Genomic DNA, 25,786 nt, shown 5'->3' with positions numbered 1-25,786 from the left:
ATATCTATGAAAGACTTAATATTATAATAATAATTCAAATGTTGCTGGCATGCTATTAGTTTTTATTCGTCACAATTTACTAGAACTACCTAAAGCAACTCATTACATATCTGGACATTTTTGGTAATTTTAGCTATTTTGTCTTATTTGTGATGAACCTAAGCCTGGATTTCTACTTCTTTAACAATCTCCTTCTTTTATAAATTCATTAACACTAGTCATAATTTGGGTCCATATACAGAAATTAAAGATCTTCCCAAAAAGTCCTTAAAATATTGTATCCCCATAATCTTCACTCTTCTGGTGAAATATTCCACATCATTTATTTCTTATTAATGGGATTTCTATTGATTCCTATCTCACCCAAAAAAGGAGAAGTAGCACATGATAATTTAAAAAATTAAGTTAACCTTATTCCTAAAGGAACTAGAAAAGGACAAAAAAAGCAGAAAACCCAAAGTTAGTAAATGGAAATAAATAATAAAGATTAGAGCTGAAATCAATGAAATAGAGACCAAAAAAAAAAATATTAACATAACAAAAAGATGGTTCTTTGAAAAGGTAAACAAAATTGATAAACATATAGCCAGACTAGACTCACCAGGAATAAAAAATGGAGGGTGCCCAAATCAATAAAATCAGAAAAGGAAAAGAAGTTACAACTAACAATACAGAAATATAAAAGATCATGAGAGACTACTGCAAACAGCTATATGCCAATAAATTGGTAATCTAGAAGAAATGGTCAAATTCTTAGAAAGGTACAATCTCTCAATACTAAACCCAAAAGAAATAGAAAATATGAACAGACCACTTACCAGTATTAAAATTGAACCAGTAATTAAAAATTCTCAACAAACAAAAGTCCAGGACCAGATGACATTGTAGATGAAGTCTACCAAACATTTAGGGAAGTGTAAACATTTATCCTTCTCAAACTATTCCAAAAAACTGCAGAGGAAAGAATACTTCTGAACTCATTCTACAAGGCCAACATCACCCTGACACCACACATACAAAAAAGAAAATTACAGGCTAATATCACTGATGAACATTGATACAAAAATCCTCAACAAAATACTCACAAACTGAATCCAACAATACATTAAAGGGATCATAAATCATGATCAAGTGAGATTTATCCCATGGGTGCAAGGATTTTTCAGTATCTACAAATCAATGTGATATGCCACATCAACAAATTGAAAAAAAATTAAAAAAAAGATCATCTCAATAGATGCAGAAAAAGTTTTTGACAAAATTCGACATCAATTTATGATAGAAACTCTCCAAAATATGGGCAGAGAGGGAATATACATCAACATAATAAAGGCATTACATGACAAACCAAAAACTAACATCATATTCAAAAACATATGGCAAAAGCTGAAAGTATTTGCTCTAAGACCAAAAACAAGACAAAGATGTCCACTCCTGCCACTTTTAGCCAACAAATTTTTGGAAGTCCTAGCCATAGCAATCACATAAGAAAATGTACAAAAGGAATCTAAATGTGAAAGGAAGAAATAAAACTGCTACTCTTTGCAGATGACATGTTCTATACTATAAAATCCTAAGGACACTAGCAGAAAACTACTCTTGCTCATTAATTAATTGGGAAAAATTGTGGAATACAAAACTAGACACATAACATACAGAAATCTGTTGCATTTCTATACATTAATAATGAACTAGCAAAGAGAGAAATTAAGGAAACAGTCTGATTTACCACCATATTAAAAAAATATAATAAACCTGCCTAGGAGGTAAAAGACCTGGGCGTGGAAAACTAGGACACTGATGAAGATAACTAAAGATGATACAGATAGAAATATATACCATGTCCATCGATTGGAAGAATTAATATTGTTAAAATGACCATGTTATCCAAGGCAATTTATAGATTCAATATAATCCTTACAAAAAACCAAGGACAGTTTTCATAGAATTAGGACAAATAATTAAAAAAAAATTATGGAAACAGAAATGATTCCCAAGTAGTCAAAACAATCTTGAGAAAGAACAGAGCTGGAGAAATCACACTCCCAGACTTCAATGTATACTACAAAGCTATAGTAGTCAAAACAATATGGTCTGTCACAAAAACAGACACATAGATCAATGGAAGACTACAGAGTCCAGAGCTAAATCTTTGCAATTATGGTCATTAATCTATGACAAAAGAGGCAAGAATACACAATGGAGATGAGATAGTGTCTTTAATACATGCTGCTAGGAAAACTAGAGAGCTACCTGTAAAAGAATGAAATTAGAACTTTCCTACACCAGACATACAAAAATTAACTCAAAATAGTTTAAGGGTATAAATTTAATAAGGGAAACCATAAGCTCCTAGAGGAAAACAGGAAAAACACTCTTTGACATAAATTGTAGTGATATTTTTCTGGATATGTATCTTAAAGCAAAAGTAAAAAGAGCAAAAATAAACAAGTGGGACCTAATTAAACTCAAAAGTTTTGCATAACTAAGAAAAGCACTGACAAAATAAAAATACAACCTACTGAATGATAGAAAATATTGGCAAATTATATTTTTGATAAATGGTTAATATTCAAAATATAGAAACAGCACATACAACTCAACATTAAAAAAAAATCAAACAATATGATTAAAAAATGGATAGAATATCTGAATAGACATTATTCCAAAGAGTACATGGAGATGGCCAATAGGCACATGAAAGGATGCTCGACATTGCTAATTATCAGTAAAATGCAAATAAAAACCACAATGAGATATTGCCTCACACCTGTCAGAGAGAAAAAAGTGTACAAATAACAAAAGTTGGTGAAGCATGAAGAAAAGGGCAGCCTCATACACTGTTAGTGGGAATTTAAATGGGTGCAGCCACTTCGAAAAATAGGTCTCAAAAAAAAAATCCTAAAAATAGGAGTTCCCATCGTGGCTCAGTGGGTAACGAATCCAACTAGGAACAATGAGGCTGTGGGTTCGATCCCTGGCCTCACTCAGTGGGTTAAGGATCTGGAGTTGCTGTGAGCTGTGGGGTAGGTCGAAGATGCGGCTTGAATCCCATGTTGCTGGGGCCGTGGCGTAGGCTGGCGGCTACAGCTCCGATAGACCCCCTAACCTGGGAACTTCCATATGCTGTGGGTCTGGCCCTAGAAAAGGCAAAAAAAAAAAAAAGAAAAATTAAAAAAATAAAAAATGCAACAAAAAGCAAACATAACAAAAAAATAAGCAGATTCGCAGTTATAGAGAACAAACTAGTGGTTGCCGGTGGAGAAAAGGATATGGGGAGGGGTGGTGGAAGGGTAACGGAGTTTAAAAATAAAACAAAAAACAAATTTGAACTAATTTTATTTAAGAATATTTTATAAATATTAGACCATCTCATGCTACAACTGCAAAATGACACAAAACAAGAGCTAGGGATCACTATTTCAGAGTGGCTTTCATTACAACGAAGTGAAAGGGAAGACCAAAGTTAACGGGCTTAAGTAATCAAAGACAAAGGTAGGAAACTAATGGCCCACGGACACTACCATGAATATTTGGAGTTTTTACTCTTTTTCTCCTGGACATGTGAAAAATAATTCCTTTATTTTTCAAGGATTTCACATTTGCTTGGAAGGTACAGACCAATGCTTCTTCTTCCTTCTATGCTGAGAATATGTGCTACAAACAACAGGGGAAAGCAAATGAAAAGATGCCATTGTAAATCTTAATTTTATTACGAATTTTTCTGTTTATTTATTTTTTTATTTTTTAATTTGAAGGAAACATGACATATTGAGGGAAAGGAAAGCATGAGTTTTGGAGTCAGGTGTATTTAGGGCGTATCCTGACAGCCTTTTTTCCCTCTAACTGATAACCACAGGATTTTGCTTTTTGAGGTTTCTTTTTTTTTTTTTTTTTAGAAAGTATTGTCGATTGTGTTGTGTCAATTTCTGCTGTACAGCACAGGGACCCAGTCATACATAGACAAACATTTTTCTTACACTATTTTCCATCATGTTCTATCCCAAGAGATCGGCTATAGTTCCCTCTGCTATACAATCACACATAGCCTTAGCATTTTCACTTATAAAACAGACTAAAAAATATCCTACTTGCAACTGCTTGAGAAGATTAAAAAATACAGTTCCTCTCGATAGTTTGACAGAGCACATGATGTATACAATAAATTCTGGTTTCCTCTCCTTTCCTTTTTTTTTTCTTAGGGCCCAACAGTAAATGAACTGGGTTTTTAAATTTTTCTTGTTAGAATTTCATAGACATTAAATTTCACCCCGGAAACCTGATATTAGTCAAACTGTTTTCTAATGGAAATTGTCATCAAGATAGATGGGATTATTGAAGATAGTAGTTGGTTATCCTTTACAAGAACCAGATAAATAGAAGCCATTCATAAATCGCTTCTAGTTCTTCTCAAGAGTGGAACGGTACTTCATGTAGGCAAAAGCTTTTGCTGCAGTAAAGCACGTGAGGCAGCTTAAATCTGCAGTTTAAATGATCATAACTGTTCTGTTATGCACCCTTTGTCTTAATCTCTTATTTCGAAACAGAACATATAACTAGGGATGTCAGCAGACTAGCTTATGCTACTTTCAAGTTTTGCAAGTCATGTATTGTTAAGGATCTAAGTTATTTCGACAAGGCCATTCAATTTAGATGGAAAATAAGCCCATTTCTTTCCTCTAGGAAAGCAATTTAAATTTCTGCTTTTTTTTTTTAAATTTTACATGACTAAAATGCTTTTGTGATGTTCACGTTATTTACCTTCTTTGAAACTTTTACAGTGTGTCTTAAGAAAGAATAATACAGTCTCAACTTCAATTGTAAATCTCTGTCCGTTATACAAGTTCATCAGAATTCTATGCAAAAATATTCAGATTTAAAAACCGAGATTTTATTCAATCAGCTAAAAAAATTGTGTTCCAATATTACTTTCATCCACATTTTTTTAAACCAGCTGTGGCTCATAAGCATGACATGAATGCCAAAGGACATTCACCCACTTCGTAAAAACCAAATATGATTTTGAAACGATTCAACATTCTGAGTCTGTTAGAAAGTGAAAAGGATTAACGATGGTAGGCATAAAAAGATGTGATTATTTCACATAGAAATCATGCAGCTGTACCTTTTACAACTCAACTGCTGTGGTAGTTTATGTACATTAAAAGCACATATTGGAAGATGCTTTCACACAGCATGAGAAACAGAGGACAATAAAACAACCAAAAAAAAAAATCATGACTTTAATTTTATCCTATGATTAGTTCATAAGGTAGGAAGAGGTAATTGTGACTTGGACCTCAATACTATGTATTTCTCTGTCTTAGTTTTCAAGTCATCGAAACTGCATCCATGACAGAGAGAAAGTAAACAACTTTCAACTATTGTCTTTTCATGTGGATTCTCTCAATTGGCATTCTCATGTATATAGTTATTGGGGAAAGAGGTAAGGCTTTCAAAGTGTTAGAACCAAAAGCAGTGGATACAAGGATGAGTAAAAGAATGCCAGGGCCAGATCAACAGGATGATGCGACAGATGATTCCTTGCAATTTTTTTTTTTTTCTGTTATGGATACAAACATGCACACATGGATTAACGGTCCCTTGTAAAGAAGAACAATGCATGATTCCCTTTAACTTGGTATTGAAAATGAAAATGTTTAGGTCAGTGGAATAATTTGTGCCAGGTATGCCGAGATTCAGGACAAGTTTCGAGAGGCACCAGAAAGGTACTCTGTTTTTTTTGTTTTTTGGGGTTTTTTTGTTTGATTTTTTGCCTTTGCTCTTTGCCAGGAGCAAAGAGCCTTCTTCATCTTGAGTCCCAGAATGAGGAGACCCTCAGAGCAAAATCACAGGGGGTCCTCAGTCGAAACAAATAATATTAAGGAGACACAAGCATTACAGTCACAATGTCCTGAGATTTGAGGTTCTTTCTTTTTAAACTACAATGAAGAGCTTTGATGTTGGCTACGTTTATTTTAGTTTATCATTGCTGCTGCCGATGGACAAGATTACCATTCCACTCAGCAAAAAATGTGCATTTATGGCAAATGTCTTCCCGGTCATTCAACTTCCTTATACCTGAAAATCTGATGTTGACTGTCGGTTTTGCTTTCTACTCAAACTACCATTTGAGTAGAAATTCTTTGTAAGGGAATAACCAGTGCAAACATACCTGAAATGTAATTGTACGTTTTACATTTGATGTATCATTATAGCTAAAAATGTTATCCTATTTTTGGTAATAACAGGTCACGTTTTTCTTTGTGCTACATTTTACCATATTTTAAGTATCTCTGTCTTTCTGAAGTTTTGTTTCACTTGTCACAGTGTTTACTCGCATTGCTAATGATCACCCTTCCTTAGTTTAATGTGTTAAAAGGTATAAATCCTGGTGATATGTATCTTTCCACTAATACAGATGTGTATAAAAAAGAGTGTTTTAGAAACATATAGAAGGAAAAAAATTGTATAAAAATAGGCTTCTGACAAGGAGTAGAACCAAATATATAAAGACAGTAAAAAACAAACATGTTGGCTTAATACCAATTGGAATCTGCAAGATATTATGGGAAGGAAATAGCTAGCCTTATGCAGCCTTGGCAAAGCAATTTAAGATGTTTTGCAAAACACTCCAAAGGAAAGCAATGGATCTTATGGTTATTAAAACTCTACCCCCCCTCTGCAAAAAGCCTGAAAAAATTTTAAACAAAAGGGCCCAGATCCAAGAGTCTTTAGAGAACAATGTCATAAAAAAAAAAGAGGAACTGAAAAGATATAATTCCAAGGATAGAATATACCCTGAGTAAAATACAATCAACTTACTTCTATTTTGGAGCAATTTACAAACAATGCGATAATGAACACTTTGTTAGATGTAGTTATAGTGCCTGCAATTATTTTGGTAAGATTAATTCTCAGAAGTGAGATTTCTGGAACAGTTAAGTACACTCTAAATTTATACAGATACTCTAAATAGTGCTGTCCACACTTAATGTGCCTATAAATCACCTGAAGATTTTGTTAACGTGTAGATTCTGATTCATTAATCTGGGATGGAATCTGAGATTCTGCATTTCTAACAAGTTCTAAGGTGATACTGATGCCTTTGAGCCATGGACCACACTCAAGTAATATGGCCACTAAACCACAGTAAATTTTGCTACCAAGGCAAATGTCTGTCATTATCAGTGCCCTGTGTGTTCTTTTAAGGAGAGTCCTGAATCTTTGCAGTTTTATAGGTAACTCAGTACATATTTGTCAAATCAATGGACAGGTGATTTTATCGGTCTCGTCAAAGTGCTATAAAGAAAAATAAGAACAAATATAATCAAATTTGTGAAATTCTAAAGCTTAGCATTTATCTTTTGACTTAGTTGCCAAGAATACCATTATTAAGATCAACGGACATAGCAATTTTAATTTCATTTTCACCTGTTATCTTTATTATTTTAATAAATGGATTCGAATCATTTTAGTATGTGACTGTCTTATAAACCATTAAGTGAATTAACAATATTACTTGAATTTCCAAGTCTTTGTCTTAGTTACCAGAGAAACATGAGAGGGCTGGAGATGATAGAATGAAAGAGAGAAAGCAGAGACAGAGAGAGAGAAAAGACAAAAAGATGAGCAAATAGAATTAATCTCAAGTAGTAGGAGTATGAGTAAATATTTGGTTTTAAGTACCACTATGGCAATCTTTTCTCTGCATCTGTGCCATTATGTTAATAATTCCCTGGGATAGAAAGCTTCAGAAAACTGTTCTTTTCCTTCTTTCAGTTCTTTTTATTAAACAGAATATGTATTCTTGTAGAGGAGATAGTTCTATGTATTTTAAAGTAATTATTCATATTTGCTTAAGAAACAAAGTGTGTGTATATAAATATATATATACATAACCACATTAACTTATTTAAATTATATTACAGATAAACTAAAATAAAAGGAATGTGCACTTCCTAAGAAGAGACCATGTGAAAATGAGAAAAGTAGCTGTTAATATATTTTGAAAGAAGATGGTGCAGGACATAGAATTAAAAACATTGCAAATTCTCTATGCAATGGAATTTGCATAGAGAAAAGGGAGAATTGAGTATTTCTGAAATTTAATGAGGATATTTGGATTTTCTATACTTCCAGTGTAAGAAAATAAGAAAAAAAATAGAATATTCTATCATATTCTAGTTTAGTTATCTCTGTTTTTTTTTTTTTTTCCTTGAGAGATATACACACAAAAATCTATATCATAAAATTTTGGCTAAATAAACTACCTTGTGGTATAGTTAGTTAGTTACAGAGTATGTAGTCACTGAGGTAGTATTTGATATTTTAGATAATTACCCTAGAGAGTTAATGTTATTATGGACATCAATTACACAGATTTTCCCTTCAACAACAAAGAAAATGTTTTCTGTATTTAACAAAATTAAATATCTGACAATATGCTGAAGTTGACCAAGCGGTAACTACAAATACATTCTCATAAGAAGCACTTTCAGGAAAAAATTCCAAACTAAATCTGTAAGTGAAAAAAAAAAAAAAAAAGTAACTATGTCTGCTAAAAAGTTAACTATGGCTTTTCAAACTCTGTGCATTCAAAATCCAGTGGTCGAAATGAAACTGTTTTTATGCTGCTCAGAATGAAAAATACTCTTCACAGTTGTAAATAAACAGTGCTTAATACATTACCTATTAGCTGCTGGAATGAATTTTGGTCCAACAACAGCAGCAACACCAATCACAATAAAACAAAACTTTTCTGTCCTGAAAAGAGTATTTTAGAGGGAAGGTATTTTGCCTAAACAGTCCCTACTGTATCCAAATTCCTGACTCTGCCCACAGAGATGCAACGAGTGATAAGCTGGGTGTGGGGAAGAGAGCAGCCTGCCTCTTCCGCTTCCCCTTTAGGATGTGTGGTCAGGAGGAGCAGAGAAGCACCCACTCTGATCTTTAGGGAGCCAAGCCTAACCAAGGAGATGCTCACCATTTATGTGACTCTAGGGGGCTCAGGGCTTTGCTACAGCTGGTTCGACAAATCTGAGTAATTCTGGAGATGAGGATCAGGCCACATTTAAAATTACGATAAATATGTGATTGTAATATTTTTATACATTTTGAATGAATGTTTTAGTTTTCGTCTTCCTTAGTCCTTTTTCAATTGATCCAGAACTCCGACCTGGTATTTTTTATCTCTGCCCACCCTTTACTCAGTAAGACCAACAATTTTAAGGTCTTTTTATTTTCATTCACTCATTTTTTTTTTTTTTTTAGTATTTCTATATTCAGCACGCAGATACACTTTTATTTCAGTGTTTGTCATATATTGTATTATAATGAAATACATTATAAAAACAGTCATGAAATATATTCCACGGCTAGAAATCAATATATCCCAAGAGTGCAATCTTTTTCAAGATTGATTCTTTGAATTGAGCAGCTTATTTTAGATTTTTAAACAGTGATGGAGTTTAGATATCATTATCCCAAATAGAAGCAAGCTAAATTACTGTATTGATAAATAGTCTGGAAGCTATAAGATGAAACAAATGGGGAAAGTGATATGTATTGAAGAAGGTTTTTTATAATTTATTTTTCTCTATAGGAAGGTAATTCAATCACTGGCTTTATCTATCATAAAATATCCCATTAAAAGGCTTCAGATATGCTATCCCAAGTTTTATGTCTAAGTCAACAGTATGATGTACTAAATAACTCTTGGGGAAAAAGACATTTTTCATTTATGTCCTTTTCATCACCTTAATACTGGTAGAGAGTATTTTACACTCAATTTGTTTTAGAAAAGACTTAAATTTCGTTGAAGATCTAGTTACTTAGGAAGCATCTACTTATAAAATAACTGGCTTTTTGTTAAAAAAAAAACATTCGTTTCTATATATCAGTGTGTTAATATTAGAATTGTTTCTTGGTATTGGTCAATTAAGGCAAGAGAGAGGGTTTGCTCAAATTAAATACCACCGATATCAATTTTTAAAGAAATAAAGTAATGCAATTTCATGTTCAGCCAGGTGAAACATATGAAGCTAAAACACACTTACAGCAACAAAAAAGGGTTAGTGTAATTACAACAGCAATAATTTTTAAATTGCCTGAAATCAACTTGGTATGCATTTTAATTGCAGATAGTTTGTATCCTTAAGCTACTTAACTAATTTCATGCACTTTAGCTAAATTATTAACATTATCCAACAGAGAGATTCCTGAAGGAAAATATAAGCAACATTCAAAGGAGAAAATAGAATTCCAACAGAAAATACCAGGAACATTGAATCTAAGGAATAATCAGAGATTAGAAGGCAAGTGAGGACAGCAACTGTACTCTCCCAGTCCCCCACCACCATTATTTAAAAGTCTTGTTCAAGTCTGCCTGAATAAGACCTTGAAATAATTGAAGTAAAGCATATTGTCACCATTCAAAAATCAACCTGAAGAAGCGATTTATCGCAAAGGTTTTTATAAATCAGGCTTGTAAAAACAAAATCTTAAAACAGGAATGTGGCATCCATAATGCCAAAACAATGAGACACATCAAAATGTCACCGTAATTTTGCTGCTAAGAAACAAAACCGTCCTTGAGAATCATTTGTGCTCTTTGATTTCTGCACCTCCCCCCCATCCCTTCCTTCCTTTCTTATTGAAGAATATAGTTTATGTTCTGAAATTCTTCTGGATACTCCGCATTGTTGATATAATGATCATGAAACCAAGCATGTGTTTCAAGACCACTGGATTTTTTTAAAAAGAGAGATTATAGAAATAATTTAATTTTCATTTTTATTTCAGATTTTATTGAATTGATAATCATCATCATTACGAAGCCCAAAAGACAGTGTTCGCAGAATCATTTTTCACAGTCATGAAGCTATTTTGTCATTGTCTTGCTGTCCACACTGGTGTGGCAACAACAGCAATAACATACAGGACAGCATGTTTATGCCAAGGACATTTTCCTACACGTACACGAATCCTCCCATGACCCTGTCACAGGGGTTATTACTCTCCCTCTTTCTACTAAAAGAAACTAAAACTCAGTGAAGTTACTTAACAGTTATTAAAGTCTCACAATTGGTTTTTAAAAAAAGGAGCATCAGGATTCAACACCAGGCTTGTCTGGTCTGTTTATCTCATCATTTTAATATTAATCATTGAGAGAGGAAGGTAATAGAGAGAGAGCATGTACACATGGCTACCCTTTTCTGTCTGCTAGAACCCCCTACATCTTCCACCTTAATTCCTTAGGATTACACGGAAGGCTTATTGCTTTGGTGTGTCCAGAGAGCTACTCGTTTTCCACCCTCTCTAGGCTTTGTTCACCTGCTCTCTCTTTCATCCTAATTCTTTCTTATTTGGAATCTATTTGTATGGTCAGTGTTGGCTCTCTGGATGTGCTTCTATCACGTTGTATTCTTCCTGAATTAAATATTAGTTGTCCTCCATATATATTATACCTCTGACATGTATCCAATGGACTGAGCAGCCTCAGCCTCCTAGCAAGTGTAGCTGCACTTACTTATTCATTTAACAATAATTAATGAGAACCTATTGTGTGCCTAGAGCTAACATAACTATAGGGGTAAAGTGGTGACCAATATAGGCAAGTTCTCATTTTCAAAAAAGTATGCCAGAATGACAGATAACAACACAGGAAACAAATAAATAACATTTTTTCCCCACAGAATAAATTCTATGAAGAATGCAAAGGAGTTATGAAATAGTAGAGAATATTGATGTTCTATGGGCATGGTTGCTGGTGAGATGATTAGCAAAGGTCTCTCTGAGGAAGTAACATATGAAGAGAAAAATGTGAAGTTTCCTTGTGGCTGAAAAGTAGAGCATGATGAGGAGGGGGAAAAGATAAGTTCTGAGATGACATTCAGTACCAGATCATCCATGTGGATTTCATATAAAGTGGCTAATTATAGGTTTTGATTAAAACAGGAAATGATGAATGGATTAAGAGGATGTGGTACATATATACAGTGGAATACTACTCAGCCATAAAAAAGAACAAGATGCTGCCATTTGTAGCAACCATGGGTACAACTAGAGATTATCATACTAAATGAATTAAATCAGAACGATAAAGGAAAATACCATCCATTAGATGTGGAATCTAAAATGTGGCACAAACAAACCTGTCTACAAAACAGAAACAGACCCACAGACATAGAGAACAGACTTGTGGTTGCCAAGGGGAAAGGGGAGGGAGTGAGATAGGGAGTTTAGGGTTAGCAGAAGCAAACTATTACATTTAGAATGGATTAGCAATGAGTTTCTGCTGTATGGCACAGGGAACTATATTTACCCTCTTGAGATAGAACATGATGGAAGATAATATGAGAATAATATATGCATATATGTATGTATGTATGACTGGGTCACTTTGCTGTACAGGAGAAACTGACACATTATAAACCAATTATACTTTAATAAAAAATAAAAATAAAAGAGGGAATGATCTGAACCAACTCAAGTTTTAAAAATGTAAGTATAGGGGTTGGATCTTAGGAATATTCTAGGATAAACATGGCAGTGACTTTGTCTGAGGACATTGGGGTAGAAGCTGGGAAAGAATCTGCTATGGGATATATTTGGAGGAATGAACAGATATGACATAGTGACAGGTTGGACTGGCAGGTAAAAGGAAAAAGACACATCTTATAAGGCTGAGAAATGAAAAGCAAGTGGATTTCATGCCCACCTCACCACTGGCGTGAACCAGCCTGCCTGTCTTCAATAAACTTACTGGGAAACTGACAAAGGAGTGGGGAATTGGTGTTTTCTTGGCTTACCTATCCAATTTTGTCCAATGCTGTTTATTACAGGAAAGAATAAGCTCCATTTCCAATGGCATGTTTGGACATTATTCAAAGCCCTACACAAAATTAAATATATGGAATCCTGGGGTTTTTTTAGTTTTAGGAAAATTTCAGTTCTTTTCCATTACACATGGTCTCTCCCTTAACCATTTAAATGTATTCAAAATACTGAATTATATACCACCTTGACAAAACACACATTTAATGATATTAAATCACACTGAGGGAGATGTGACATGATCAATTTCTACTTTCATATTATGCATCTTTTTTTTTTTTTTTTTTGTCTTTTTAGGGTCGCACTTGTGGCATATGGAGGTTCCCCTGCTAGGAGTCTAATTGGAGCTGTAACCCCTGGCCTACACCAGAGCCATAGCAAGACGGGATCCGAGCTGTGTCTGTGACGTGCACCACAGCTCATGGCAACGCCGGATCCTTAACCCACTGAGCAAGGCCAGGGATCGAACCCGCAATCTCATGGTTCCTAGTTGGATTCATTAACCACTGAGCCATGACGGGAACTCCTATTGTGCATCCTAATTGATATTTATTACTATTTTTATATCATATATCCACCATGATCAGCATTGTTAAAATAGCTCTAAAAATGTAATTTTAAAATTTCAACCTTTTCTTCAGGACCTTTCCTGCTCTCTGTAACCAGAAGTCCCACCAATGACTGCATTGCTTATAACTTAATTGTAAACAAACTTTGGCACAGCACCCTGCATTACAGAATGCAATAACTGTATTTAATATATGATGCTACTTGTTTGGAAATTGCTTTCAGGCAGAAACTAAGTGTTAGTCAACTACCTCACCATTGTGAACCCCAGACAAGATATTCTGTAATAACTCAATAAATGTGGTAAGTTAACGAATGAAATTAGGATTATTCCAACTGCAGCTGTTTGGGTTACCCCACACTTTTCGGTGACTTACACAGTTTTACGCACAAGCACACACAGGCACAAGTATTTTCAAAGAGTCGTACCTCCCAGAGTAGCAGAGAGCAAGAAATGTGTCCCATATTTCTTGATAAGGTTTTCTGTGATTTGCTGAAGGGTAGGTCGACGTCCCAAAAGTCTTATGTTGCGGAAGAATTCAGGGGCAAGAGGCAGAGGGGAGCCAAGGAAATTTCTTCTCTCAACTGCAAGGTTATTTACTTTCCAGCGGCCAAACTCCCTGAAAAGCAAATTTATTTTTATTCATAAATACATAATCTATCGGAATGTTTTCATTTGAAAAGTTCACTGGGTCGTTTCTCTGGGTCACTCCATGACAAAGATTCCTGCTTGTAATAATACGTCATGTGCTATGAGTAGCAGAAGCAGTATTTGTAATTTATGTAACTAGAGTGAATATTCTGAAACCAAGTCATGTAGAGGAAAAACAAACCACTTAAGCAGATACCACTGTTCCCCCCAACCAAGGAAAGATATACTTATATAAATGATTGGGTTGTATGTAAAATATTAAAGTGGAATTTTTTAAAAAGGGCTATGAGCATTTTTCATTGTCTAATTGAAACTGAAATAAGAATAAATTTGTTTTTATCATTAATGCTTCCTTTCTTTATTCACTTTAGTGTGGGAGCCTGTAAAACCCCAAGGATATTGAGGAGCCATAGATTTGTTTAAATATGGTTAAATGGGAAACTTTTTTAATAATAATAATTATTGTTTACAACATACTTGGAAACCCACATTCAACTTAATTCGCAGGTTCTCAGATTCAGTATGACTTTTGGGGTGGACTTGGTTAAATTAGAGAAGTGGCAAATACGGTTATAAAAGATTATGCATTAAAAATGAATACATTTACATGGAGTCAACCTAATAATACTTTAGAAAATAACTGTTGAACTGGACTGTCTAGAATCAACTATACAGATTTTTTAAAAATTTTTTTGAGGCGTGGTCTGATAAAAATCTCAAATACCTTCCACAGGGTAGACTTTCCTTTACTGGATTTCCTCCTATGTGCATTCTTTAACTCTGTTATTACTTAGCAAATACCATGTTGATTGGATATTGTATAAATATGTCATCTTTATTTACATCTTTATTTATTTTGGTCTCTCCAAAACACCTGCACCACACCACAAAACGTGCATGACAAAGATACATCTGTGAACCAGACTCCAAGTGGAGTTCCCATCCTAGAGAAAATTTTAAAAACTACAATAAAGAAGGGTTACATTTTTTAAAAACTTCAGATTGTGATAAGTTGAGAGCTACCAGAGACAGCCCATCATGACAGGCTGAGGTGCTACGGGCAGCTTGGCCCTCTTTTGATTTAAGTGACCAGAGGGACCAGCTCTGGGGAGGTGGTATTTGATACTTAGGTGCTCTTGGGAAGGAAAAATAAAAGAGGTTGGATTGGGCAAACAAGATGAAGATTTACACAGAACAATGAAAATCAGTAAGTACTTCCAGGACCAAGAGGCAAGACCCTGATAGGGGACTACCCTAATCTAACCGTGGATTACTTGTTGCTCTGACACAGCTTTGACAGCCAGACAATCTAGCCAGTCTTTTGGAAACTAATTAGAAGATAAGATACACTCAGGAATCTAGGTAAAATTTTGACCTGAAAAAAATGTCCACTTGGCATTCTCTTCATTGAGAAATCCTTGGTATCTCTCCCATAAATCAGCAGATCCAAACAGTTTTAAATAAATTATTCTACCAATGGTTCTCAAATGTCAGAATCACCTGGAAACTCCACCCCAGAGTTTCTGATTTATTAGGGCCTGGTATGAGGTCAAGAGTTTGCACTTTTAACAAGCAATGCAAACACTGCCATTCTGCGTTTCATACTCTGAAGGAAAACTACCGACTAGATAATTTGGTATATATATATATATATATATTCCTTTTTAGGGCTACATCCACAGCATGTGGAGATTCCCAGGCTAGGGTTGAATCAGAACTGCAGCTACCAGCCTACACCAGAGCCACAGCAACTTGGAATCCAAGCCATGTCTGCAACCTACACCACAGCTCACAGCAACGCAGGATCCTTAACCCACTGAGTGAGGCCAGGGATCGAACCTGCATCTTCATGGTTCCTAGTTGAGCCATGAAGGGAACTCCTGATAATTTGGTATATTTTTAAAATTTACTCAAAGTGCTCTCTTTTAAGTAAATGTAGGGCTTTTAAAGACACTATTACATTTATTACTTCACATTTCCTCAGGAAAGAGTAAGAATGTCTTTGTTATGTTTCCAAACCTGAGTGATAACCAATAATTATTTTATGTCTTTTTATCTCATAAGAAATGTACCTGAATTTGGGGTCATTCTGGAGAGATGGGTTGAAGATGGCGGAATAGAAGGACTGGAGCTCAACTTCTCTCCTAAAAACAACAAAACTCACAACTAAAGACTGAGAAATCTCCACCCAAATGGACCGGAAACCTTAAAAAAGATGCCCTACTCCAGAAGAAAAAGAGGAGGCCACATCAAGAGGTAGGAGGGGTGATTTTGCAATATTAACAACCCCATACCTCCCGGGTGGGAAGCCCCACAGACTGGAAACTAACTGGTTCACATAGACTCACCTACAGGAGTGAGAGTTCTGAGCCACACATCAAACTCTCACGTGTGGGGATCTGGCACAGGGAGAAAGAGCCCTGGAGCATCTGGCATTGAAGGCCAGTGGGGCTTGTGCACAGGAGCTCCACAGGACTGGGGGAAACGGAGACCCCATTCTTTCCTTTCTTTTCTTTTCTTTTCTTTTCTTTTCTTTTTTTTTTTGGCTTTTTAGGGCCACGCTAGTGGCATATGGAGGTTCCCTGGCCAGGGGTCTAATTGGAGCTACAGCTGCCAGCCTACACCAGAGCCACAGCAACGCAGGATCCCAGCCGGGTCTGTAACCTACACCACAGCTCACGGCAACGCCGGATCCTTAACACACTGAGCAAGGCCAGGAATCGAACCTGCAACCTCATGGTTCCTAGTCTGATTCGTTAACCACTGCGCCATGACAGGAACTCCTGGAGACCCCATTCTTAAAAGGGGCACAGACTTTCATGTGCACTGGGTCCCAGGGCAAAGCAAGGTCACCATGGGAACCTAGGTCAAACCTGACTGCAGTTCTTGGAGGACATCCTGGGAAAACAGGGGTGAATGTGGCTTGTTGTGAGGGAAGGACATTGGAAGCAAAGCTCTTGGGAATATTCAGCAGCTGCCTTTCTCTGGAGGGGGCCATTTGGGGAAAATCTGGCCCCACCTGTCAGTCAGTGCTGAGAAGCCCCAGGGCAAACAACAACCCAGGTGGGATCACAGCCCTGCCCCTCAGTAAACAGGCTGCCTAAAGACCCCTCAGGCACACAGCTGCCTCTAATCCCACCCAGAGACCAAGCCCCACCCACCAGAGGGAGTAGAATCAGCTCCACCCACCAGTGGGCAGGCATCAGCCCCTCCCATCAGGAAGCCTACAGCAAACTGCCATACTGACTTCAGCCACAGGGGGGCAGACACCAGAAGTAAGAGAGGCTACAACTCTATTATCTGTAAAAAGGTCACCACACCAAAAACTTACAAAAATGAAAAGACAGAGAACGATAACTCAGATGAGGGAGAAAGAAAACCCCCCAGAAAATCAGCTAAGCCATGACGAGATTCTCAGCCTCCAGGAAAAAGACTAGACTGTTGATACTGAAGATGATGCAAGACATTGGAAATAAACTGGAGGCAAAGATGGATAACTTACAGGAAACACTGAGCAAAGAGATACAAGATATCAAACTTAAACAAGAAGAGATGCAAAGAAATGTACCTGAATTTATTTATGCATGTGAGTGTTTGATATATGTGTAGAATGTGTATATATATTATTAATACATTAGTATATATAAATATATATTCAAAACAGTATTTTGTGATGTAGGGTATATAGTAATATGATAATTTTAGGAAAATATTTCTTAAACCACGATCTAAATAATAGTTGCTCATTAATTTCAAAATTTTACCCTCAAATATATACTGTTTTAAAAATTTTATTGAAATGTTAATTTACAATGTTGTGTTAATTTCCATTTACTTTTTTATTTGCTGTAAAACCTTTACAATTTGATCAAGGGAGAATAAAACAGCTTGAATCTAAAGTTGTGGTATATCTTCAATATTTTAAATTACCATATGTATACTCATATGCATATACTCATAAATTAAGATGTGAATTGTTAACTACATTAATTGGACTTTAAATAACCAAGAATATTATTTCAATGGCGATATTTTTACAATCCACATAAACGCTTTTCGAATTGCTGCGTATTTCTTGCTGGGAGGCTGTGGGTAAAGACATATTTTAAGACCACAATTCCAGCCGCCTTTATTTTTTTAACAATTAATTAGCATATAAAATCAACTCATGATCTATTCTAACTTGAAATATTTGCGACTTCCTTTAGTTTGTTCCTTTTCAGTTGGACCCGGCGCAGATGCCATATGAGAGAGCTATGAGAAATGTATGTCATTTCCTGAATATTACCTTAAGAAGAAAGTTTATTAATGGCTTACTGTGTATTGTTGTTACTACCAGAAGTCTTGCCCCTACGATAGATGAAGAGGTATATAGAAAACCTCTGACCTCAAGGGTTCCACAATTACACTGAGTGAAATCCAACATGAATGCATACATTGCAATTCGAAGGCTTTACCATACCTTCATGTGCAGAAATACAAGTGGGCCAGGAGCTTCTTGAACACAACCCCGCTGCCCAGTTCCTGGATATAACCTACTTCCTTTAGATAAGCACACCTCACAAGGCTGCCAGAGCCTGACACTGGGGACAATCTGGCAGGGAGCTCGCATCAGCTGTCAGCTGCTTTTTATTACTTGAGTCTGTTAACCTCGATTAAGTTTATGGTCTCAATTCACCTTCTGACATTTCAGGTGGACAAAACACTTTGCCGTCCCCCCAGCTGATTAATTTATTCTCTCTGTCACGCAATACCGAAAGGAAAGGACAAACACTTTGGGAGGATCACCAAACCAAGATTAAAGCTAAACCAGTTAACCAATCAATTAACTAAACGAGTGAATGAATGAATGCATGGTTAGTAAATACAGCAACTTGTTTTCTTAAATTTTTTTAATTTTCAGAGCTTAATCTAAAATATCGTCTCTTGTTTCTTTTCTCACATTTTCATATAAAGAATGAAGTAAAATTCTCCTGTGTCTACCCTCAAAGTGTAATTTGTGTAGAAAATATAAATGTTGGTTTGAGATCTGAGATTCCTCCTTTTCCGCTCACACTTGGTTTGTATTTGTAATGCTACGTGATCACTGTTGGAATCTGTATAAGTTTTGGGGGAAAGCCTCGTTAGAACATACTGGAATAATTCTGAAAAAGTGATGATAAGAGCAATTCAAGTCAAGGAAATCATCTCTGGACAGTTAAGGGCCACGTTGAGCGGCAGACATAAATCTGATACACGTACTGTCTCTTCCACCTGAGCACAGGTACCATCGCATCCCGTGGTGCTCTTTAAAGTCAGTGTGGCCATGTGGCTTGCTTAGTAAAGTGCAGGCATGTGTGGTAGCCTGGACCATCAGCCTGCGACTTTCACCAACAAAGATGGCTGGAATCCCCATGCCCCAACCCTAACCCTGCAGCTTCCTGGGATGAACAAGAGTGTACAGCTACAAAGAGATGTTGTCATGGAGAGCTACCAAGACTATAGAGCAGTAGTTGGTTTGCTTGCTTTCTAGCAATATAATCTAGTATCTCATTTTTTATTTTATTTTTTATATGTATATTTGTCTTTTTAGGGCTTCACCCACAGCATATGGAGGTTCCCAGGCTAGGGGTCAAATCGGAGCTGTAGCCACTGGTCTACACCACAGCTCACGGCAACATCAGCTCCTTAACCCACTGAGTGAAGCCAGGGATCGAACCTGCATCCTCATGGATGCTAGTCAGATTTGTTTCCACTGAGCCCCTATGGGAACCCCTAATCTCGTATCTCATAACTGATGTTGAAACTTTTGACTTTAGAGTAACTTAAGAAAGCAATAAGGAATTAAGGGTTGTATATACATTAGAAAGTTAAGGGTGCAATTTTTTTGTTCCCTTCTTGAAGAACAGATTCACTTCCATTGGCATCAGACGCTGCATTCATTAAATTTTGGAAAAACAAAGCAGCGGAGTGCTGAATTGAAACACACTCTGGTATGATTACCATAAGGAGAGCATTTTACCTAAAGCCATCTAAGGATTCCAACCCGATGCATTATGTTTATATTAAATAAGAACATTGTCGTAATCTAACTAAAAGCCGCATTCTACCTGAAGCCTTCACAGAACATACGTATCTTCTCATCGGAACCTCTGGAAATCTTTAAATGAAATCGGCACGATCATTAGCCTTTAATGTAATTTAGCCCCTTTAGAAGCACCACTATCTGTAGGGCACACAAATGGCTTGTAACCAGTTCAGCCAGAACATTACTTTGAAAATGTTTTTGTTGGCTCTCAGGAGCCTCCATTAGTTGATTAGAGTTGTATGCTGCTAAAAATTCTGACTTGCAAGCATCATTTATTTTGGGTGTTCACATAATGTTTACTTTCCTATGATATTTATTATAATTTTATCCCACCCATCACACAAGAAATTGGAAAACCAGAATGACATCAACAAATTCCATTTAAATAATGGTTACATCAATTGCACATCGCCATAGACATACACGTACTCCGTGTTTGAAAAATACATTAACTATTATGATTTTGTTAACATGATCCATGTATATTTGGTTCCTGAAAACACAGAATTTGTCCCTGTTGAGGTTAGATATTTTGGACTCCACGCCACAGGCAAGGCAGCATAAAAATATTGATAAAATCAGATGCTGTAGTTGCTGAAAAGTCTTAATCTTTAACTGCTAATTGACACTAAATAAAGTTGTTTCGCTAAAGCCCTAAAAGCTATTATTACATTACGTTTCACCATACTACATTCGTTGGCTTACAATTTCAATTCTATCAATATTCATTAAGATTTGAAGACACAACAGAATATTAAAACAAAACATATCAGCCAAGCATGAATCTGCGAACGAATCCAGCGTGAGGATAATCAAAGGCCTCTCCAGTCTTTAGCAGCAATAACCTTCTAGTGACATCTGTAAAATCATACTGATCTTAAGGCCACTAATAATCAATACTCGTTCCCCATAATTCTATCCTATGTAACTGTTTTATCTAAAATTGGCTCTTTTAGTGTCCTTTCCGTAGAACCTCCACATCTCACAAATGATGCTGTTTTCCATTTGGCCGGTACAAGGGAAAATTCTCAATGGCCCGAATAACCACAGCTCTGAAGCCAGTTTTTTAAAAGCCGCTGAATGCTCAAAAGTTGGCAGGGTGGAGAACCTCCTCTCTTTCGCCCTCCTGCTCCTAAACACACTAAAACGTTTCTTTCCAATTTGAACAGTAGCAGGGTGTTTAAGGCTTGGGAGGTAGTTTTGGATGAAGCTAGGAATTTAGCAGAATGCGTCTATGCAGAGAGAAAAATACTGGAAGACAGGCACAAGGACAACTATGACTTTTCTGAAATGTTTATGTGCAGGATTTTTGAGACGCACCGTCAATGACTATTGTATTGTGAATGTGCTGCCAAACAGAGGAGATGAGAGACGAATTAACATGATTGCAACAAAACACTCCCCCTCTCAGTAAAGCAACAATTCACTGTAGCTGTAGCCTCTTAACTATATTATGGAATGTATAAAATGGGGTGGTGTTATTGAAAACTTTTAAAAGAATGGTTCAGTTTATGGCTACTAATGTACATGTCTAACTCAAAAGAAATATGGCAAATTTTCAGGGGTGTGAAATAACTGAAAATGGATTACGTTTATCTTACATAGCTTTACATCATTTTCTATACTTTAACAAACAGGGTTTATTCAAATTTTAAGGGGAATATCATAGAATTCTATTTTCATAATCTCTACCATTATTCCCAAAGGTAATTCATTTCAAAGGACTCTAACAGTACCACATGCTTGTTATACCCATATAGATATATGTATAAGATAGAGAATTATTATCCAAGTTTTTGGCTGCACCTGCAGCATATGGAAGTCTCCGGGCCAGGGATGGAACCCATGCCACAGCAGTACCCCAAGTCACTGCAGTGACAATGTCAGATCCTTAACCCACTGAGCCACATGGGAATATCTGTTTTCCGTTTTTAAATTTAAGCACTCCTTGAAAGAGATACTAGTAACCTTTCTGATGTAAAAAATATATATGCATGCTGTCAATGAATGACTTTCTAAGCTGAAGAGGGAAGGAATTATGTAACAGGCAAAAGCTTTTCTTTTTAAATTTTGCAAGTAGAGTTTAACATCTGTTACAACTCATCATAATTATTCCTCAATCGCATTCATATAATTATACAGATTTGGTAATTATTGATCACTGCAGACAAGCTAAGAGACACAACTGAGTTAAAATAAAATGTCTACTCTGATTCTCTCTGGAAAAGGCAATAAACAAATGCGTGTCTTTAAATTTATAGTTATGAAATTATTTATTTTGGTTAAGTCAAAAAATTTACATTTCTTACCTAATTTAGATATTTTAGGGAGGTGATGTCAGTTTTTCAAAGGATAATGGATTTAGGAGTCAGATAGCTAAAAATTCAAATCTAAATCTCACCAAGTCAGTTCACGAAATTCAAAGCTCTATACATTTTGGCAAGTTCTTAACCTCACTGACGTAAAGCCCTTTCAATAATACTGATTGTAGAGGTTTTAAAGAAGTAAAATTTGTAGCAAATTCACTAAAATGGTGCAAGAAGCATTGCTTATTTCTTGGTAAGTTTTAGCGTGTGAAGTTACAGATTTTTGTCCCAAAATATCAAGATACATACATATATGTATGTATACATATACATACATACACATATATACATATATAAAGATAATACATTTTGGTGAAACTAATGAGTAAAATTAACAAAAGAATTTTTAAATAAAATCACATCAAAGAATCTGCAAATTGTTTTTGGTTTTTGGCTTTTGGTTCAGGCACAGATTAATGAGTTAAATGCTCATTGAGACAAATAAATACCAAAAGAATAGTTACCTGCTAATGAAAAATTCATCTGTATTTTGCTAATTTCTTTAAACATTTAAGCAATAATTTCATTGAGATCTCTTTATGAGGTATACAACCTCTACCTTAGACAGTGACTCAAACATTCATAAACCATGAATGATGACAAGGTGGTTAACCAAATAAATACCTGAACCTGTGACAAATTAAAACTTCATCTACTTCCCCATTTCAAGTGACATGAAGTAAGAGTCAGGATTTCTTTTTAGAGTAATTAAGTTTTATAGAGAGTGAATACCAATTGTTAACCACTTTATCATAATTTTCTACAATACAATTATGGATATTTTATAATTTTCCATAATAAAAATTACTTTAACCCAATGTATATTTTTCCTAAAGTAAGGTTTTAAATGTCTTAAAAAATGCCTCTTAAATTTATGATTTTTCCCACATCATTAAGGAAAATAAAAATGTGTTGTAGTATGTCAAAGGTTTTAAGATACAAATAATTTATTTCAACTTGCTATTAACTTTACATCTTTCACATCCACATGTGGTAGGGAGGCTGGATGTGGTGTTTCATAATAAAACATTTTCAGAAAAATATATAATCTTAACTTCACAAGGAATAAATTACTCATTCCCCAAATTATTACCTTTCAGTGTGAATCAGGCTTAAATTGTCAGAATACCACTTTGCACACAAAAAGCTTGTGAATCATAAACTGGTAATGTTACTTTTCTCTGGATATTATCATCAGAATCTGTAGATTACAAATTGAAACTTATTATCTGACAGGCACTTCGTCTTCTGTCTTCTATGCTCAGGATTCACATAAAATAAATTTGTTGGTTATCACCAATGATAAACACCCTTCAAAGACAGCAATAACTGTCTTATCTGCTCTACCAACCCTGTCTCCAACTAATTCTAGTCTTCTTTTTCTATGTGTTCATAGAGTATTCTTTTTCTTCCTTGTACGCAATATAATTATTTGTTTGGTTATCTGGTTAATGTCTGCCTCTTCCATTATACAGTAAGTGTCACCGAGGCATATGCTATGTCTTCTTTTATAGAGTATGAGTTTTATTTTATTTTATTTGCTTTTTAGGGCCACACCCTGCAGGATATGAAAGTTCCCAGGCTAGAGGTGGAAGAGGAGCTTCAGCTGCTGGCCTGTGCCACAACCACAAACACAGCAATGCAGGTTCTGAGCCACGTCTGTGATCTACACCACAGCTCAGAGCAACGCCGGATCCTTAACCCACTCGGTGAGGCCTGGGATCGAACCTGCACCCTCAGAGATACTAGTCAGATTCATTTCTACTGCACCACAGTGGGAACTCCCTGACTATGTGTTCTTAAGATTCAGCTCCCTGACCCACAGTAGTCACTCAGTAAAGACATACTGAACCAACAAAGGAGTGACTGTTATCACGTGAGCCAAACTGAAATCACCTCCTAAGTAAGAAAAAGTTCTCAATTTGTGAGCATACATCTTGGCCCAAATTCACAGAAAACCAAGCTCACTGGAAAAAGGAATTTCTCATCTGGGTTCTTTGAGGATGGTTGGGGAAGGTTAGGAGTCAACTATTGGCCTTAAACTGAGAATCACTAAGGACTGGGTAAAAACCTACTCCTGCTAAGAGCCAAAACATATACTTGAATGTTGAGAAAAAGGCTACCATTGTCTGTGAGTGCAGTGAAATCTGTCATGGGGATGCTGACAACCTCCATTAGCTAATGCACTTCCAGGAGAGAAGTCCTCCATCAGTTATGAGCATCTTATAAGAGACCCTTTCATCTGTGTCAGCCTGAGGGCAAGGGAAAGACAATGATTTGTACAGACTCAATTCGCCTCCTGCTATGGGAGAAATAAATACATAGTATACATATTGACTGGTTTTCACTTAGAAACATTAAAATGCATTTTCTTTTTACCTATTAACTGGCAATATGTTTAAAGATTGACTGGCAAAAAAGAAAAATTTTCATATCAAAATTTGAAATTTTGGCTGTCAAAAAACATTTACCTCAATCTGGAGTTTGAAATGATTGTTTACTTTGACTTGTGTTTAAAGCGATGAATCTATGAGGTATATATTCTTATCTCCTTTTGGTAAATGAGAGGATTTGGGGGCAATTTTTTTCTCTAAGGATATATACCTGACAATAGCTTGAATGGAGGGAGTTGACTCCAAAACTAATATTCTTAACTTTATAGATGAACAAAAACTTTGAAAGGTAGGTTTTAATAGTAATGTTCAAGATGAGAGTGTGTGTGTGTGTGTGTGTGTGTGGGGAAATGCCTGGAGTGCATATGGTGAAAAAAATGGAAGAGAGAGATAAATAAATAAATACACACACACACATACACACACACAAAGAGTGGGAGTGGTAGGGAAGAAATAAGTTGGGAGAAGTTTATCAATCAAATGAGAAGGAATGTGAGAAATATTAAAATAAATTATTACTGTGGCTAGGACTTCCAAAACTATGTTGAATAGTATTGGATCCAGCAATCCCACTCCTGGGCATCTATCCAGAGAAAACCATGACTTGAAAAGACACATGTACTCCAATGTTCATTGTAGCACTATATACAATAGCCAAGACACGGAAACAACCTAAATGTCCACAGACAGAGGAGTAGATAAAGAAGACGTGGTACACATACACAATGGAATATTACTCACCCATTAAAAGGAACGAAATAATGGCATTTTTAGAAACATGGATGGACCTAGAAGTTATCATGCTAAGTGAAGTCAGTCAGACAATGAGACACCAACATCAAACGCTATCACTTACATATGGAATCTGAAAAAAGGACACAATGAACTTCTTTACAGAACAGAT

The 25,786-nt window shown here is 35.8% G+C and overlaps 1 protein-coding gene across 7 annotated transcripts in view; it reads right to left on the bottom strand.

Moving 5' to 3' along the window:
• BRINP3 (BMP/retinoic acid inducible neural specific 3) overlaps window positions 1–25,786 on the bottom strand; it is a 407,019-nt gene that overhangs the window by 176,220 nt on the left and 205,013 nt on the right. For 4 of the 7 annotated variants that reach the window (XM_013980016.3, XM_084979041.1, XM_013980017.3 and 1 more), the window contains one exon: window positions 13,834–14,024. The exons of the other annotated variants lie outside the window; for them this stretch is intronic. In XM_013980016.3, coding sequence (XP_013835470.1) covers window positions 13,834–14,024 — 191 coding nt within the window. The remainder of the gene's footprint in view (window positions 1–13,833; window positions 14,025–25,786) is intronic. 7 annotated transcript variants of the gene reach the window in all.

The sequence above is a fragment of the Sus scrofa genome, chromosome 10, assembly GCF_054392235.1.
Source record: "Sus scrofa isolate SSC_HxYL_T2T_F1_AM1 chromosome 10, Sscrofa_HxYL_maternal_Yorkshire_Landrace_v2.0, whole genome shotgun sequence".
Lineage (NCBI taxonomy): Eukaryota > Metazoa > Chordata > Mammalia > Artiodactyla > Suidae > Sus > Sus scrofa.
The sequence above is the reverse complement of the archived record's forward strand: the minus strand, read 5'-3'. Positions and strand labels throughout refer to the sequence as shown.